At 44.0% G+C, this 20,160-nt stretch overlaps 1 protein-coding gene across 1 annotated transcript in view; it reads right to left on the bottom strand.

Moving 5' to 3' along the window:
• The window catches only part of LOC132832944 (butyrophilin subfamily 3 member A1-like), a 72,710-nt gene that overhangs the window by 16,444 nt on the left and 36,106 nt on the right, over window positions 1-20,160 (bottom strand). Inside the window, exon 5 of the mRNA XM_060851188.1 lies at window positions 11,631-11,750. Coding sequence (XP_060707171.1) covers window positions 11,631-11,750 — 120 coding nt within the window. The remainder of the gene's footprint in view (window positions 1-11,630; window positions 11,751-20,160) is intronic.

Below are 20,160 nucleotides of genomic sequence, written 5' to 3'. Positions count from 1 at the left end.
GCATTCAGGTAAAGTTAAGACAGAGTTAGACAGATATTTGATTGTTAAGGGCATGGAAGATTCTTGGATATGCTGGAATGTAGAGTTGATGTTGAAATCAGAGCAACCACGTTCTTACTGAGTGGTGGAGCAAGCTTGAATAGCTGAGTCAGAGAGTCCTACAAGATGGAGATAGCCTTTTGGCCCAAACTACTCCATGCTGACCAAAATCCACACTAACCCCATTTCCCTGCAATCGGGCCATATCCTTCTAACCTTTTCCTATCCATGTACTTGTCCAAATGCCTTTTAAATGTTGTTAATGTACCGCCTCAATGACTTATGCTGGCAGCTCATTCCATATGCACACCACCCTCTTTATAAAAAAGTTGCCCCTCAGGTTCCCTTTTATTCTTTCCCCTCTTAACTTAAACTGATGCTCTCTAGTCCTCGATTCCCCAACCCTGGGTAAAAGACTGAGTGTATTCACCCTATCCATGCCTCTCATGATTTGATACACTTCGATAAGATCCCCCCTCAGTCTCCTAGTCTCTAAAGAATAAAGTTGTAGTTTTCCAACCTCTCCCTATAAGCCAGTCCTTTGAATCCTGGAAACATCCTTGAAAATTTCTTCTGCACTCTTTCCAGTTTAATAACATCTTTCCAATAGCAAGGTGGCCAAAACTGAACACAATACTCCAAATGCGGCCTCACCAACGTTCTGTACAACTGCTACATAACTTTCCCACTTTGATACTCAATGCCTTGCCTGATGAAGGCCAGTGCGCTAAAAGCCTTATTCACTACCCTAGAACATAGAACATAGAACATAGAACAATACAGCACAGAACAGGCCCTTCGGCCCACGATGTTGTGCCGAACATTTGTCCTAGCTCAAGCACCTATGCATGTACCTATCCAATTGCCGCTTAAAGGTCACCAATGATTCTGACTCTGCCACTCCCACAGGCAGCGCATTCCATGCCCCCACCACTCTCTGGATAAAGAACCTACCCCTGACATCCCCCCTATACCTTCCACCCTTCACCTTCAATTTAAGTCCCCTTGTAACACTCTGTTGTACCTGGGGAAAAAGTCTCTGACTGTCTACTCTATCCATTCCCCTGATCATCTTATAAACCTCTATTAAGTCATCCCTCATCCTTCGCCATTCCAATGAGAAAAGGCCTAGCACGCTCAACCTTTCCTCATACGACCTATTCTCCATTCCAGGCAACATCCTGGTAAATCTCCTCTGCACCTTCTCCAAAGCTTCCACATCTTTCCTAAAGTGAGGCAACCAGAACTGCACACAGTACTCCAAATGCGGCCTAACCAAGATCCTGTATAGCTGCAACATCATCTCACGACTCTTGAATTCAATCCCTCTGCTCATGAACGCTAATACAACATAGGCCTTCTTACAAGCTCTATCCACCTGAGTGGCAACTTTCAAGGTATTATAAACATAGACCCCAAGATCCCTCTGCTCCTCCACCTTACTGAGAACCCTACCATTAACCCTGTATTCCGCATTCTTATTAGTGCCTGCCATTCCAAAATGGAGCCGTTTGTCACTACTCTTTGTTTCCTGTCAGCCAACCAATTTTCAGTCCAAGTTAATACTTTGCCCCCAATACCATGAGACCTAATTTTGCTCACTAACCTCCTATGTGGGACTTTATCAAAAGCTTTCTGAAAGTCCAGATACACTACATCTACTGGATCTCCCTTGTCCATCTTCAGAGTTACATCCTCAAAAAATTCCAGCAGATTAGTCAAGCATGATGTCCCCTTCACAAATCCATGCTGACTCTGACCTATCCTGTTACTACTATCCAGATGTGCCATAATTTCATCCTTTATAAAGACTCCAGCATCTTTCCCACCACTGAGGTCAGACTAACTGGTCTATAATTTCCTGCTTTCTCTCTCCCACTTTTCTTAAAAAGTGGTATAACATTAGCCACCCTCCATTCCGCAGGAACTGATCCTGAATCTATCGAACTCTGGAAAATAATCACCAACGCATCCACGATTTCTCAAGCCACCTCCTTCAGTACCCTGGGATGTAGACCATCAGGCCCCGGAGACTTATCAGCCTTCAGACCTAACAGTCTCTCCAACACCAATTCCTGGCAAATATAAATTCCCTTAAGTTCAGGTCCTTCAGCCACTGTTACCTCAGGGAGATTGCTTGTGTCTTCCCCAATGAACACAGATCTGAAATACCAATACAATTCTTCTGCCATTTCTTTGTTCCCCGTAATATATTCCCCTGTTTCTGTCTTCAAGGCCCAATTTTAGTCTTAACCATTTTTTTTTGCCTTCCACATACCTAAAAAAAGCTTTTACTATCCTCTTTTACACTATTGGCCAGTTTACCTTCGTACCTCATTTTTTCTCTGCGTATTTCCTTCTTAGTAATCCTCTGTTGTTCTTTAAAAGCATCCCAGTCCACCGTTTTCCCACTTATTTTTGCTGTCTTATACTTTTTCTTTTTTAACTTTATATGTTTCTTAACTTCCCTCGTCAGCCATGGCATCGCATACCTCCTCCTGGGATCTTTCTTCCTTTTTGGAATGAACTGATCCTGCATCTTCTGCATTATACACCGAAATATCTGCCATTGTTCCTCCACTGTCATCCCTGCTAAGGCATTGCACCATTGAACTTTGGCCAGCTCCTCCCTCATAGCTCCATAGTTCCCTTTATTCAACAGAAATATTGTCACTTCCGACTGTACCCTCTCCCTCTCAAATTGCAGATTGAAGCTTAATGTATTATGATCACTACTTCCCAAAGGCTCCTTCACTCCGAGGTCCCTGATCAATTCTGGTTCATTACACAATACTAGATCCAGAATTGCCTTCTCCCTGGTTGGCTCCAGCACCAGCTGTTCTATGAATCCATCTCTGAGGCACTCCACAAAGTCTCTTTCTTGAGGTCCCATACCATCCCGATTCTCCCAGTCTACCTGCATGTTGAAATCCCCCATAACAACTGTAGTAACATCTTTGTGACAGGCCAATTTCAGCTTCTGATTCAATTTACATCGACATCTAGACTACTGTTTGGGGGCCTGTAGATGACACCCAAAAGGGTCTTTTTACCCTCAATATTTTTCAGCACTATCCACCCTGACTCTACATCCCCTGATTCTAGGTTCCCCTGCGCAAGGGACTGAATATCATCCCTTAACAACAAGTCTGTCTGTCCTTACGCTAGCACATGTAGCCTTGAATATTCATTTCCCAGGCCCTGTCCACTTCTCAGTTATCCCCACAATATCGTATCTGCCAATTTCCAAAAGAGTCTCAAGCTCATCCATCTTATTTCTAATGCTTTGTGCATTCATGTATAGTATTTTTAATTTGTTACTGCCCTCACCCTTCCCATCAACTCTTATTTCACTCAACTTTACAGCATGATCCCTTTCTGAGTTTTCTGCCTCGTTGATACAGTTGTCTTTCTGGACTTCTCTTGTTCTAACTTTCCCTCCAATTTCCTTCTTAAACATCCGGTTTGTCCCCTCCCCCCCACTACTTAGTTTAAACATCGCCGTGTTGCAGTAGCAAACATGCCTGCCAGAATGCTGGTCCCCAACCTATTAAGGTGCAAACCGTCTCTCTTGTAGAATTTATGCTTACCACAAAACATACCCCAGTGATCCAATAATTTAAATCCTTGCTTCCTGCACCAGTTCCCCAGCTACACATTCAAGTCCATTATCTCCCTGTTTCTGGACTCACCAGCCCGAGGAACTGGAAGCAAACCAGAGATAACCACCTTGGACGTCCTGCTCTTCAGCCTTCTTCCTAGTTCTCCGAAGTCCCGCTATAGTATGTTCCTCCTCTTCTTCCCAACATCATTTGTGCCGACATGGACCACCACCTCTGGCTCTTCACCTTCGTCCTTGAGGATTTCCTGCACTCTGTCAGTGATGTCTTTAACCCTGGCACCAGGAAGGCAATACACCATCCTTAAGTCCCGTCAGCTGCAACAAAATCCCCGGTCAGTTTCTCTCACTATGGAGTCCCCTATTACCACGGCTCTGTGCAATGTCCAACTCTTCCGCTCTGCCTCCATGCCAACTTTTGATTGACAGACCTGGCCGCCTCGCAGACTGGCAGTGTCATCAGTCTCTACTGTTTCCAAAAATTCAACTTGTTCCTGACAGGTACTTTCCCCAGGGTCACTTGCACCTGTCTCCTCTCTGCCCTCCTCATCATCCGCTCTCTTCTTCTCTCTTCTGGTATGATTGGTGTAATAACCTCGCTGAAGGTCTTGTCCAGAAATATCTTGTTCTCTCAGATGAGCCTAAGGTCCTTGAGTTCTTTTATCAGTGCTGCAATATGATCTGTCAGTAGCTGAACGTGCACACACTTTCCACACTTGTATGAGCCAGATACACCAGAGTCGTTGACCTCCCACATCAAGCACGTAGCTAGGCAGTCATGTCTTCACCCTCTTCAACTGTGGTGTAATCACTTCACTCAACCTCCTTGTCAAAGACTCCTGAGCTAAAACCTCACTCTTCAATCCACACTTCCTTGGATCCTCTTACTGTGGACTCTCAATTTAAGTTAGAGGAGGAGGCCCTACTTTGTAGGACCTGGGGTCCAGAACGCACCCACTCTAATAGCAATCACTTACCGTCCTGACCGGCTTTGCGCTCTGCCTTCACTTCCGCCCAGCTCCCGCCGTGCACTGATGGACTCCTGTTGATTTTCGATTGTTTGTCATCCGGCATGGTAAATTATTGGGTGTCCAAGTTTTGTGAGGGAGGTCTGCAATCTATTTTTTAAAGCTTAGTGGAGTTGCCCTTAACTGAGTGAAAGTTTTAGTTTCACTTTTAACTTTGGGTTATGATTTAGCCCTGGCAAGACCTTGGCATGGGTTGGCTGTACATGGCAGTGCTCCTTAGTGGGGAATGATAAGAGTTAGTGCATTTGATTACATTGGATAAGAAGTTTGTGTTACTCCAAGATCTGGATCAGTGGTGATGGAAGAGCACAGCAGTTCAGGCAGCATCCAAATGAGCAGCGAAATCGACGTTTCAGGCAAAAGCCCTTCATCAGGAATGAAATTTTGGGATAAGAACATGTAGAGATTATTTAAGCTGAATATATTGAAGCTCAGAGACATGGCAGATAGAGGAAGAAGCAACATTTGCAACATTTAAGAGGCATTTGGATGGGTACCTGAATAGGAAGGGTTTCGAGGGATATGGGTCAGGTGCTGGCAGGTGGGATGAGATTGGGTTCGGATATCTGGTTGGCATGGACGAGTTGAACCAAAGGATCTGTTTCCATGCTGTACATCTCTCTGACTCTATGACTCTATGCTGTAAATCAGAAACAAAACCAGAACTTGCTGGAAAAGCTCAGCAGGTCTGGAAGTGTCAGTAGAAAAAAAAATCGGAGTTAATGTTTTGGGTTGAGTGACCCTTCCTTAGAACTCTGAAGAAGGTTCACTTGACCTGAAACGTTAACTCTGATTTCTCTCTCCAGATCCTGCTAGACCTGTTGACCTTTTCCTGCAAGTTCTGTTTCCATGGTCTATTTTTGTGTCATCCATAAGTTTTCTTATCATCCCCTGCCACATTCTCATTGATATCACTGACATAAATCACAGACAATAAGGGGCCCAACACTGACCCAATTGTACACCATGGGACACTCCCCTCCAGTCACAGAAACAACCTTCTACCATGGCTCCTTGTCTCCTCCAACTCTGCTAATTTGGAATCCATTGGGTCAAGTTTGCCTAGATCCCATACATTTTTACTTTCTTTACCACTCTCCCACGTGGGACCTGGTCAAAGGTTTTGCTGAAATCAATTGAAAATAAATTTGAGATAGACCTAACTGTGAATAATAATATTTCAGACTTTGTTTGACGATAATTTTATCAAAGATTCCAGAAAAACAAACTTTAAAGTGCATAGAATTCAGATTGTTTTCTGTGATTTTTTTTTGTTGTGATTAAAAACAGTATATCAAATATCACACATAGGATTATGCATTACCTCAATCACATGAGAAACGACTTACTGGAAATATGTTAGAACAGAACATTCCAGCACAGTACAGGCCCCTTGGCCCTCGATGTTGTGCCGACCTGTGAAACCGATTTGAAGCCTATCCAACCGACACTATTCCATTATCATCCATATATTTATCCAATGAGCATTTAAATGTCCTTAAAATTAGCGAATCTACTACTGTTGCAGGGAGGGCACTCCATACCTCTACTATTCTCAGAGCTTTACAATTTTAATATAGCTTAAGCATTTATTTTCTGGAATTACTGTAATAGCACAGTTGTTTTCATTATAGTTCTTACTTTCCTTCTCAATCTCTCAAATCTGTCATTCTTTTCTGTGATTATGTTAAATCTATGTCTAATTTCAATCTGAATGTAGGTAAATATAAATTAACCTCCTTAGGTATAAAGAATATTCAACTGGACAATCAGTTTTTTTCTTGTACATTTTGGGTCAAAATAAAGTAGGCCTGAGTGAACATAGAACATAGAACAATACAGCACAGTACAGGCCCTTTGGCCCTCGATGTTGCGCTGATCCAAGCCCACCTAACCTGCACTAGCCCACTATCCTCCATATGCCTATCCAATGCCTGTTTAAATGCCCATAAAGAGGGAGAGTCTACCACAGTTACTAGCAGGGCATTCCATGGACTCACGACTCGCTGAGTAAAGAATCTACCCCTAACATCTGTCCTATATCTACCACCCCTTAATTTAAAGCTATGCTCCCTCGTAATAGTTGACTCCATATGTGGAAAGCTGACTCCATACGTGAGTATTTGAAACCTAAAGGTTTCATGCTGTATGAGTCACATTATCAATACATTTGCACAACTGATCATAAAAAGGTAAAAATGTTCGATCATGTTTGCAATTATTCTGAAACCCACATTCTTTATGGTTTGTGAACATTTTAATATTAAATTCTTACCACATTCTATGAAAGTTTTATGAAGTTCCAGTTCTACAAAGAGACAAAAATATTATTGTAAGTATCAGAATAACAATGCAATTAATCACATTTTCTCACCAAAATAGTTTGAATCAATCAGATCATCAATGAAAATCAGTTCTTACCAATATGTAATTTACCATCGTTAGGTATTTGATTAATAAACTGTGTTGCAGTTCATGTATTGTAGTGTTTTACTGTGCAACTGGTTTGGTTATAAGGAGGGTGAAGTGGGAGATGGAAAATTAGATTAAAACAACAGAATTTTTCACCAATGGTTTGAATAAACATTGGGGAAAAGAAAATCCTGATCAAAATAAAATTAAAATACCATACCTGAGCCATTATGGCTAAAATATTTTTTAAATATTCAAACAAAATGAGCTGCAATAAAAATGTTACAGAAAGAAATCATAGAGTACGTGACATTCACGAGACAGTAATGTTCCTTAAAATAAAATTGAGGCACCAGGTAACAACATATAAACAGAACCCAGAGTCTGACGAGATTCAGATGAGTTAAACAGATGACACTTTGGAGATTATAGATAGTTCAGGAATTTGTGTTGTTTGGTGAAATTACAAATGTAATTGTTAAACTCCAAACACTTTTAAAAGATCAGGGTTTTATTGACCAGACCAGACTCCCTCAAGACATTTTTTAAGAAGGTAGCCCGGACCCTAACTTTTCAAGTTGTTTAAAGTAAGATGGATATTTCAGGAAGGATGCAGTTGGTCAAACTACGTGGCTTCAAGTAAAACAGAATTTATTTACACATCACCAAATAAAACACAAACAAAAGAAAACAGAATTTAAAATGACAATGATTCAAAAACCTGACTGACACAATATCCCTGTCAACTCAACAAAGAGTGTTCCAATTTCCTGCAACATTCCATGAACACACCCCTTGGCAAAAAGGTAAATTCAAACACAAATTCTTACTGGATAGAGGATTCAGAGAGAGAGAGAGAGAGAGAGAGAGAGAGAGGATCAGCCAGGGATCATTTGCTGAAGCATGGATCTGAAGCTGCAGCTATACTGCGGCTGTTTCTCTATGTCCTCAGCTAAAAACTAAACCGGAACCTCTGCCTTTTACAACACCTCTTGGAAAAAAGAGGGCTCTATAACCTTGTTAAAGGAGCAGCACTGTCACAAGGAGAAGAGAAGACAAGGATCAGGAAATGGGAGGTGTAATAAATGAGTTGCTTCAATAAATCCTTACATTTGAAAAGTGTGGAAAAGTTCCATATCAAAAGATTCAAATCAAAACTGGCCACATAGACTTTACATGATGCACCTTCTCATTCAGAAGCGAAATTGCAACAAAATAGATGAAGTGCCAACAAATAGTAGAGGCAGCTCCCTGCCATTGGCCATCCTTCGATTCAAAGCTGATGTCTATTCAGCGTCACGAGATCTTGCCATGGTTTTGATGAAACTGAACATGCTGATTCCCGATCCCATGATCTTTGGGCACAAAGGGCAGGATTTCACCGAGTCAGCAGGATCATGAGTGTCACTCAGCTTCAGTTTTCAGACATAAGGCCTCAAAGCAGATATGGATTTTGATGGATAGGTCATTGTCCTTCTGAACTTAGGGGAGGAAATTCATCCGAGTCTTGTGGTTGAATGCTTTTACACTTCAAGGAGAGATTTAGGTTGTCTTTGAAGCTTTTATTTTGTTCTCCTCTGAATTGTTGGCCATTAGAGAGTAAAGGAAACAGGATTTGGCAAGGGGAGAGTGCTTTCAGCCATCCATACACAATGATCAGCCATCAAATTGATCCTACTGGATAGAGATTTGCTGGAATGCTTGTCTTATCCGATCAGCTTCAAGAAGGACAATGTTTGTTTAAGAATCTTCTCATTAAATCTGGAGCATGTTTCAGGGAAATTTCTGGTGGAAGTTCTCTCACTCTCTGCTGATTCACAGTCCAGGACTCACTGCTGTGCAGGAGCGCTGTGAAAGTAACCTTTTTAAATAATTTGTTAATCAAATGCAATATGCTTTTTGTGGTAAATTTAGTTCTGAAGGTTAAACAGATGCATATCATTTCAACATCTAACACTGACACCAGAGGGCAGCTGAGTTTTGGGAGGTAAACAGCCACTGTCAGATTGTGAACAGCACAGAGCTTATGATCAAAGTTTGGTTGTCTTTATTCTTTCATGGAAGATCCTTACCACTGGGTCAGGCCTGCATTTATTGCCTATTTCTAATTATCTCTGAAGGGGTGGTAATAAATTCACCATCATGGACAGAATTAGTGAGTGGGCAAGAAGATGGTAGTTGAAAATAATGTGGAAGAAGAGACGATTCCTATCTGTTGGCCTGCTCTTGTAGTCACAGTTGTTACATGTCTAGTCCAGTTCAATTTTTGATAAATGGAAATCCCCGTGTGGTGATAGTGGGGGATTCAGTGTTTGTAATATCATTGAATGTTACATTTTCTCCACGAATTATAGAGGAACATAGTAAAGAAACCTGCCCTTTGGCCAAACTCCTCCATGCTGACCAGATTTCTTAAACTGAACTAATCCCATTTAACTGCATTTGGCCCATGTCCCTCTCATCCTTTCCTATTCATGTACCTGTCACAATGTCTTTCAAATGTTGGAATGGTACTGACCTTTACCACCTTCTCTGACAGCTTGTTCCATACACACACCACCCACTGTGTCTTTCGTCTCTCACCTTATACTAATTTTGGACTCCCCTACCCTAAAGGAAACACCTCCGCTGTTCACCTTATCTGTACCCCTCATGATTTATAAACTTCTATAAGAAGTTGTTGGAGATGGTCATAGAGTGTGGAGTATAAATGTTACTTGCCACTTATCAGCTCAAACTTGGATATTGTCCATGCCTTGTGACATGGACTGGTTCAGCATCTGAGGCATCACAAATGGTGCTGAACATTGTCAGTGAACATCCCTTCATCGTAAGGTCAGAGTGGGAATAGTCATTGATGAACTAATTGAAAATTATTGGGTCAAGGACACTACCCTGAGGATCTCCACAGTGATGTCCTGAAGCAGAGGTGACTGACCTCCAACAATCACAAACATCATCCTTTGTGTCTTGTATGGCTTCAACCAGCAGAGAGTTTTCCCTTGGCTTTTGTTGTCTTTCTTCCATTCAATTGCTCATGACATCTCTTCCCTAATGATGCTTTCTGATGGATTCTGCCTCATGATACTAAGGGATAGACTGAAGGGGTTTGTCATGAAGAGTGATGTTGACAGTGTGAGTTCAATTCCTGGATAGGCTGAGGTTCCCAGCTTCGCAGCCTCACTCCTTGTCTGAGCTGTGGTGAACCTGAGGTTAAACCACCATCAGTCTTCTCTCTCTCTAGTGACAGAGCAGCTCTATGGTCCACTAATACTATGGTGACTCTGCCTTTTACTATCAGCTTCTATTGTGCATTCCTGGTTGAGGAGTAACTCATTTCCCGCTGTATTCCATTGTGTCAGTGCTTGTGCTGGGAATGTCCTGCCCCGAAGAGACAGGACAGGTTGTTGATGGTTGGTCATTCTGGCTTGAATCTATTTCAATATTTCCTCAGTACAGGGAAAACTCTAACAGGAATGTCACGAATTAAAATGACAACAGAAAAGATATAAGCTCTGAGTGAGGCTTGTCTTTTTCTGGAGAATGTGGAACATTCTTTGCTCCAGTCCTTTTCAGGCCACCTCCCAGAACCCTTTCTCCAGTATTACAATAACTGCACTGATGCCATTTCTTGGCTTATCCAGCACTGGAAACAACCTTCAATTCTGCTTTCAATTTCAACCTTTCTCTCATCTTTACCCGGACCATCTCTGCCCTTCCCTTCTTTAACTTTTTGGACATATCCCTGGGGATATATTCTTTAATGATATATAACACATGACCACTGAATACATTGAATACACGTCCTTGCAACCTGCTTCCTGGAAGATCTCTCTTCCATTCTCCGAGATTCCTCTGTCTGCATGATATCTGCACTGATGGTAACACCTTCCATTCTGGTTCGTCTTACATTTCTTCCTTCTTACTCAACTACAACACCCCCTCACTCCCACCTTAAGCAGCCACTGACGGGGCCCTTCACTGGGCGGAACCCAATTCTCACAGTTTTGTTCTTTTCTCTTCCTCTCCCTCCTCACATTATAACAGGTTTCACCGTGTACTCGTGTTCCATGCCACCTGCTTCTGAAATTGAAAAATTGTCATCCATAATTTCCACCAGTTCCAACATGATGCTGCCACCAAACACATTTACCCCTCATCTCTCCTGTCAGCCTTCCAAAGGAATTGTTCTCTCCCTGGTTCACTCTGTTATCATCCCCCAATACTTCACCTCTCTCCTATGAGTTGCTGCGCAATCGCCTTTTTGCCTCCTCCCTCCTTACTTTCTCATGCCCCAAACATTCCTTCCAGGTGAAGCAGTTATTCCCCTCAACTTCTTTCAATTTTGTCTACTATATTACTGTTCTTGATCTAATCTCTTCCACACAGATTGCTTTACACAGCGAGATTCTGGTTCCGTATCATTTCAATACATCATCATTTTCTCACACTGACATTCCTGCCCGAGGCCTGACGTAATTCTCAGGCTTGTGTCTTTATTGTCCTTAGTCAGTGTTACACAGAGACTGTACCTTTAATGTGTCGATGGTTTTTCACACTCCAGTAACCCACAGCTGCAATGCCAACAGTTACACAAAGGATGGTCACGAGCAATGGTGCCAGCCAGTCAGGGACACCGGGGAAGATCTCATCTGTAAAGTGAATACCAGTACATTACATAAATATATTTTTTGCAGCATGTGCCATAGAAATTATTATTACACAATATTTACAATTATTGCATGCTCATGAGATGAAAAACCCACTGTCCTCTCGCAGTCTCCTGATTTAACCTCAATAGGGTCGTCTGGAACAGGCAAAAATGTCAACATTGAAGTTTGTTAAATTCCCAACTGACAATGGAACCCCTGCCTATTTCAGTTGTTGCTACTAATGCTTATTATGGCTCTCTGTGTCAGGCTAGGGACTCTAACACTGCCAACCACAAATACAAAAATAAATGAAGCTCCATATTTATATTTGTATTCCAGAACTCATGGGATCAACAAAGCCACACTTCCTAACGTCTCTGTCTGGGAAGGTATCTCAAATGTGTCAGATAAAACCAAAATAATGCTGACACTGGAAATCTGAAACACAGATAGGAAGCGCCAGAGAAACTCAGCAGAAGAGGCAGCATCTGTGGAACTTCTCTAGCGCTTAGAGTCATAGAGTCTTAGAGATGTACAGCATGGAAACAGACCCTTCGGTCCATCCAGTCCGTGCTGACCAGATATCCCAACCCAATCTAGTCCCACCTGCCAGCACCCGGCCCATATCCCTCCAAACCCTTCCTATTCATGTACCCATCCAAATGCCTCTCAAATGTTGCAATTGTACCAGCCTCCATCACATACTCTGGCAGCTCATTCCATACACGTGCCACCCTCTGCGTGAAAAAGTTGCCCCTTAGGTCTCTTTTATATCTTTACCCTCTCACCCTAAACCCTCTAGTTCTAACTTCCCGACCCCAGGGAAAAGACTTTGTCTATTTATCCTATCCTGTGCTGATCTCAAATGTGTCCCCAGCTACAGTCCCCAGAACAAAGCAGCCTGCTTGACTGGGACTACATCCATACGCATCCACTCCCTCCACCACTGATGCTCAGTAGCAGCAGGGTGTCCTATCTACAAGTTTGCCAGCAGCCATTTATCGAAAATCCTGAGACAGCACCATCCCAACTCACAATCACTTGCAACCAGAAGGAAAGCCGATATATGGGAACACCAATACCTGCAAGTTTGTCTGCAAGCCATTCACCATCCTGACTTGGAAATGTATCACTATTCCTTCACTGTCATTGGGTCAAAATTCTGGAATTCCCTTCTGAAGAGTATTGTAAATGAAACTATAACAAATGGACTGTGGTGATTCATTACCATTTTCCAAGGGCATCTTAGCAGAGTATAAAGGCAGTTGGAGTATACTTAAGAGGGAAACCAGGAGGGGTAGCTTTGGCAAATAGGGTTAAGGTGAATCCAAAGGCATTATACTAATACATTAAGGAAAAAAGACTAACAAGGGAGAGAATAGGGCCTGTCAATGATCAGCAAGGCAGCCTATGTGTGGAGCCACAGGAGATGGGGGAGATACAAAACAAATATTTTGCATGTGTTCATGACAGAGAAGGACAAGGAAGATATACAGTGTGGGGAGATAGATGGTGACATCTTGAAAAATGTCCATATTATAGAGGAGGAGGTGCTGGATGTCTTGAAATGCATAAAAGTGAATAAATCCCCAGCACAGCATCTAAACTTGCTGGAGAAACCATAAGAATCTATAGAGGTGGCAAAATTTCAATTGCAAGTGAAGCAGCTTGAGTTCGAAGCGAGAGATCGGGAAAGGGCAGCAGGAATGAAACAGTTTGAGTTACGATTAAAAGCCGAAGATAAATTAAAAGAGAGAGTGTTTGAACTTCAAAAACTGACAATTAAAAAGGAAAGTCAGTTTAAAAGGCTGGAGATAAAGGCTGAAGGTAGGCTTAGTGAGGATGAGGAATCCCCTGGTAGTCAGAAGCCCAGTGAGAAACTGGGTAAGTATGTTCAAGCATTGCCTAAATTTGATGAAAAGGATGTGGAAGCCTTTTTCATCTCATTTCAAAAGGTGGCTGAACAAATGCAGTGGCCACTGGCACTTGGAGGTCATTTAGGAGTGAGGTAAAGACAGGCTAAAATGCAAAGACATTTTTACTGGCCTGGACTACACAAAGGTGTAATTGAATTTTGCCAGACGTATCATGCATGTCAGGAACCTGGAAAACCACAGGCAGGAATAAAACCTGCACCTTTAATATCTATTCCAGCATTTGAGAAAACTTTCTCAAGAGTCTTGATTGATTGCACAGGTCCCCTACCTCAAACAAAAAGTGGGAATAAGTATTTGTTAACAATAATAGATGTGTGGACTAGATTCCCGAGGCAATCCCATTACACAACATCACAGCTAAAAGGGTTGGAAAAGAATTACTTAATGTTTTACTCAATACAGATTACCAATAGAGATCCAGTCAGATCAAGGATCAAACTTCACATCCAAACTATTCAGGACTTTATGGATAACTTGGGAATAAAGCAATTCAAATCTACTGTGTACCATGCCATCAAACATTAAAGCCCATGCTGAGGGTTTATGGTCAGGATTATCCAGATGATTAGGATAAGGGAGTTCCGTTTGTACTTTTTGCGGTCAGAAATGCACCAATAAATTGACCGAATTCAGTCCTTTGGAATTAATATTTGGGCATGAAGTAAGAGGACCATTAAAATAAGACAGAATTCAGAGATCACCCATTTGGCCTATGTGTCAAATTTTAGAGAATGATTTCATGGAGCTGGGGAGTTGGCTGAACAGCATTCAAAAGTATCCCAGCATGCAATGAAACAGGAAGTGGATAAGAAATCAGAAATTCACAGTTTTGCAATTGGGGATAAGGTATTGGTGTGACTTCCTGTAACAGGTGAACCTTTAAAAGTAAGGTTCAGTGGACTGTATCAAACTGAGAGGAAATTGAGTGAGGTGATCTACTTGATAAGGACTCCGGACAGGAGAAAATCTCACAGAGTGTGTCATGTGATTATGCTCAAAAGGTACTTTGACAGGGAAGGAAAGCAAGAGGAGAAGGGGTTCATGATTACAGCACAGAAGGAAGAACAGGGTTCAGAGAATTCTCCTTCCTAACAAAGGGGTCGATCACATCGGTGGCTTCTCCCTCAACTTGGACGTACCTTCCCAGGAAGGTCACGACATCAGCCGCTGCAGCGAACCCACAGCATCCTCAACAGCTGCCTGCAGCCCTGGCCAGGGGGTTCGAAACACAGTCAGGGTGACTGTGCAGTAGGTAGAGGGTCATACACCGGTCGATCACATCCTGTTTATTAAGAAAGTGCTGTTGGGATGCTGTGGGTTCGCCACAGCGGACGTGTACTGCCTGCAGGATTTCCCTGGGGCAGGGTATTTAGACATGACTTTCAGGAGTGTGAAGCAGTGCGAGCAGCTCCTGAAGGTCTTCAAGGAGAAGGAAGGGGAGCCGCTATTCTCCACCTTGTCGGCGATCCCATTGTGTGTGTTTCCTGCACAGAGGAGTCGGGTTGTTACAATCCATATGTACAACCCCTATGTTCCAGCGGCTGATATCCTGACCTTCCTGGGAAGGTACATCCAAGTTGAGGGAGAAGCCACCGATGTGATCGACCCCTTTGGGATCTGGACCAGTAAGCGGCAGGTCAGGGTAACTCTGAGGGTCGATGATAATGGGAATTCTCCACCCACCCTCGAGCTTCGCAATTGGAGGGAGCAGAGGCTACCGGGCATATGCAGGGCAGCCGAAAGTGTGCCAAAACTACGGGAAGGCGGGATACGTGATGGCGGATTGGAAGGTGACCATCTGCAGGAATTGCAAATAGGAGGGTCACCTGATTAAGGACTGTCAGGAAGCAAAGAGCTGCAACCTGTGCGGAGAGGCGGGCCACATGTACAAGACCTGCCCAAGACTGGGGTGCCCCACTTACGCACAGATGGCTGGAGGTAGCAATGTGAGCCATGGACCCCCAAAGACCAGCAAGGTCCACCCAGACAGCAGGGAAACGGAGTGTGGTGGTACCAGAAAGAAGAACAGGCTGGAGTGGAGGAGGCAGCAGCCAGCGGAGAGACACAGCAGCTGATCCTAGCCCTAGCTGGGCAGATGGAAGCAATGGAGGAGGAGGTAATCGAGAAGGCAGAGGAGTGGATACCTGTTAAAAACAGGAAGAAAAAATCCTGCCAGGCCCCCAAAGCCTCCCAGCAAAGGGAGAAAAGACAACTGCATGAGGGGGAGACGGCCAGCTCTTCGGATGGGGAAGACGGGTGCAAAGAAGGTCATCACCAACAGAAGAAGAGACAGAGCACCGTAGATAAAGAGGAGGGCATTTCCTCCCAACCAGGAAACAACAGACCCCCCCGAAGTCCACCCTCCACCCAGTGAGAACCAGGGGGTACCCATTTCCCCACAACTACAGGTAACTGAAAGCTGTGATCCTCTGACAGTCCCATTGTCAGACACAGAACTGGATGGTGCAGACCCTTGCCTTGGCTCAATGTCACCAGAGTGGGTAAATGACACCAGTGAGGAGCTGGATAGCTACCTCAGCCCAGCGAAGGTCCAGCAGTTCATGCTCATCTTGGGGATGCAGACAGCTACCCCAGAGACAGGACAGTCAAATGGACAATGGTAACCCCAAAAACTGGGGATTAAAGAAAGTTCCTTTGCAATCATGTAACAGGGCACCCACTCACTAGGTGGGTTCCGCTGAAGCCACAGCTAAATAATAAGAGACTGGATGGTTAATAAAGGGAATTGTAAATAGGAAAACTGTAAATTCGATTAATTCAATCTGTTCTTTGTAATGTTAAGACATGCAATGTATATATCTATGAACGATATGACAAATTGTACAGGTACCAAAGATTTATTTCTATGAATAAAGTATATTTTGAAATAAAAAAAAGCAGGTGTGTGCGAGAGGCTGGACCAGCCGCTATCTCTGGACGGGCTGACCAAGGCCCTCGAATCCTTCGAAAAGAATAAAACTCCTGGAAACGACGGCTTACCGGTCGAGCTCTATTCCGCCCTGTGGGACTTGTTTGGCCAGGACCTGCTGGAGGTGTATGTCGGTATGCTTCGGGCAGGTACCATGAGTGAATCCATGAGGAAAGGCATCATCATCCTCATCTACAAGCGGAAGGGGGAGAGGGAGGAACTCAAAAATTGAGACCAATTCACTGTTGAATGCGGATTACAAAATCCTATCAAAGGTCATCGCCAACCGGGTCAGGTCTGTTCTAGGGTCGGTGATTCACCCCGACCAAACCTGTGCTGTGCCAGGCAGGAAGATCACTGAGAGTCTCGCACTCCTCAAAGATACAATCGCCTACTTGCAGGACAGAGGGTTGGATGCCTGCCTGATCAGCCTGGACCAGGACAAAGCCTTTGACAGGATATCACACAGGTAAATGAGAGATGTTCTCTTCAAAATGGGCTTTGGGGAGGGAATCTGCAATTGGATCAGACTGCTCTACGCCAACATTGTCAGTGCAGTCTCAATCAATGGGTGGGAATCAGATAGCTTCCCAGTCAGATTTGGAGTCAGGCAGGGCTGCCCTCTCTCTCCTGCCTTGTTTGTGTGCTGCATAGAGCCATTTGCCGAGTCCATCAGGAAGGATGTGAGCCTGAGAGGGGTGACTATTCCTGGCAGCGGGGGCCTAAAGGTTAACGCCTCACTGTACATGGATGACGTCGCCATTTTCTGCTCAGATCCACTGTCCGTGCGCAGACTCATGTGCATTTGTGACCAGTTCGAATGGGCCTCAGGGGCCAAGGTAAACCGAGGCAGGAGCGAGGCCATGCTCTTCGGGAACTGGGCTGACCAATCCTCGATCCCCTTCACCGTCAGGACCGACCACCTGACAGTGCTGGGCATTTGGTTTGGGGGGGCTGGGGTGTGCGCCAAGTCTTGGGAGGGGTGTATCAGCAAACTGAGGCAGAAACTGGGAAGATGGAAGCTACGGTCACTCTCCATCGCGGGAAAAAACCTGGTCATCAGGTGTGAGGCACTGTCATTGCTATTATACGTGGCACAGGTCTGGCCTATTCCCAGAAAACCTGTGCCGCTGCAGTCACCCGGGCCATCTTCCAGTTTATATGGAGTTCAAAGATGGACTGGGTCCGAAGGGACTCGCTGTACAAAGATCTGGGCGACGGGGGAAAAAATACACCCAATGCCACCCTCACCCTGATGGCCACCTTTGTGTGTGGCTGCATCAAGTTGTGCATGGATCCCCGGTACGCAAACACCAAGTGTCACTACATACTGAGGTTCTACCTGTCCCCGGTGTTGTGAAGGATGGGCCTGGCCTCGCTATTGCGGAGCGCTCCAAGTAGTTGGACCGTTCCGTATCACCTGTCCTTCATGGAGAAGTTTATGAAGAAAAACACCTTTGACCACAAGTCCATCAGGAAGTGGTCAGCACGTAGTGTCCTCGAGACCCTTGGGGAAAAGGAGAGGGCAGATCCTATCGAGCGGTTCCCTGAGCAGACTGTCAAAGCCATTTGGCAGAATGCCTCATCGCCAGAACTTTCCAACAAGCACCAAGACATGGCTTGGCTGGTGGTGAGAAGGGCTCTGCCTGTGAGATCCTTTATGCACGCCCGGACTCTCAGCCGCACCGCACGCTGCCCTCGAAGTGTCTGCGGGGGGGAAGAGACTGTCACACACCTCCTTCTGGAATGTGCCTACGCAGAGGAAGTCTAGAGAGGAATGCAGTGGGGTTTGTCGAGGTTCGTCCCGAGCAACGCCCTGACGCGGGACTCCGTGCTCTACAGCCTGTTCCCCGGGACACACACTTAGACGAATATTAACTGCGCCTGGAGGATCATCAACTCGGTGAAGGATGCTCTCTGGGTGGTCCGAAACCTGTTGATCTTCCAGCTGAAGGAGTTGACCCTGACTGAGTGTTGCAGACTGGCACATTCCAAGATCCAGGACTACATGTTGAAGCTTGGGGCAGCTGCCGCCAAGGCGCGGTGGGGAAAGACCACCGTGTAATATCTACCTGCCTAAAGAAGAACAGGGGGCCCATGCAGTCATTTGGGCTCTGCTGACGCCTCAGCTTAAAATGTAATTGTACAGACCTGTAAATAGGAATGATCACTCTGTTTCGGTATGCAAAGAAATGGAATGCTTACATATGTATGGCACGTCCAGTTGTATAGATCATCAAATTATTTTATGAATAAAGTATATTTTTGAAATAAAAAAAAGTTTAGTACAGAGATGTAAAGGACTTTGAGAGGCCTTTTACTTATATGTAAACAGATGAGACTTCAGGCCAAATTGGTCAGGTTTTAGAAAGGGGAGTAGTCAGTTTGAAAAGCTGAGCAGTTCAATTCAGATCAGAACTAGTTAAGGAGTTCAACAGTGAGTTTTGGGGAAACAGGCTGCTAAACTTTCTCTCCTTTGCCCTTCTAACTTTGGCCTGTAAGAATTTGTTTCATTTTTACTGTACTTCAGAGGGTTTGCTTATTGGGACTGTTGTGCACACTCGGAACAGCATAATTAAGTCTAGTTTGGGTTGACTGGGTTCTGTAGATATTCTTTGTTCTATTCTTGGTGTTTCATTCCGTAATCTTGAGAATAAATTTTTGTCTGCTTTAAAATCTGGTAGTCAACCTAGCTAATTTCCTCCAGGTAATTTTCACCGTACACTTACTGAAACAAATAGCAAAGTTATGGTCTGGGCTGCCTGCTTAAGGGTGTGTTGAATGGTCTAGCCTAGCCCGTAACAATGTATGGAATGAGCTGAAAGAGCAAGTGGTGGAGGCTGGTACAATTACAGCAGTTAAAAGGCAACTGGATGGTTATATAATTATGAAGGGTTTATAGGGAAATTGGCCAAGAGCTGGCAAATGGGACTAGATTATGTTAGGATACCAGGTCGCCAAGGACGGGTTGGACCGAAGGGTCTATTTTCATGCTGTATATCTCTATGATTCAATCTAGAGACAGGCAAAAATGCTAGATAACTAGTGATGCTCACGTCCCCAAATTCTAGAAATTTCTGGGGGCCTAAGTTTGAAAATTATCCTTGTCTAGGCTATATTTAATGAATTGTATAGCATTTCACAGAGCACAGTGGATGAATTTGCTTGATTTATTATTGTCACCGAGATACAATGATTAGTATTGTTTTGCATGTTTACCAGGCAACTCCTATATTAAGTAAGTACATCAGGGTAAGAGAACAGAATGCAGAACATAGGGTTTCAGCTATAGAGAAGGGGCAAAGAACGATCAACTCTACTATATGAGAGATCCATTCATAAGTTTGATAACAGTGGAGAAGAAGCTGGTCTTGAATCTTTTGTTATGTGTTTTCAAACCTTTGTATCTCCTGCCCAATACAAGAGGGTGGTTGAGAGTATAACCAGGGTGGGAAGGGTCTTTGTTTACGTTGGCTGCTTTCCCAAGGCATGGGAAATGTAGATGGAGTCATAGAGTCATAGAGCTGTACAGCATGGAAATAGC

Source organism: Hemiscyllium ocellatum, chromosome 35 (assembly GCF_020745735.1).
Source record: "Hemiscyllium ocellatum isolate sHemOce1 chromosome 35, sHemOce1.pat.X.cur, whole genome shotgun sequence".
In the NCBI taxonomy this organism is placed as follows: domain Eukaryota; kingdom Metazoa; phylum Chordata; class Chondrichthyes; order Orectolobiformes; family Hemiscylliidae; genus Hemiscyllium; species Hemiscyllium ocellatum.
This window is presented reverse-complemented; position numbering and strand designations above follow the sequence as displayed.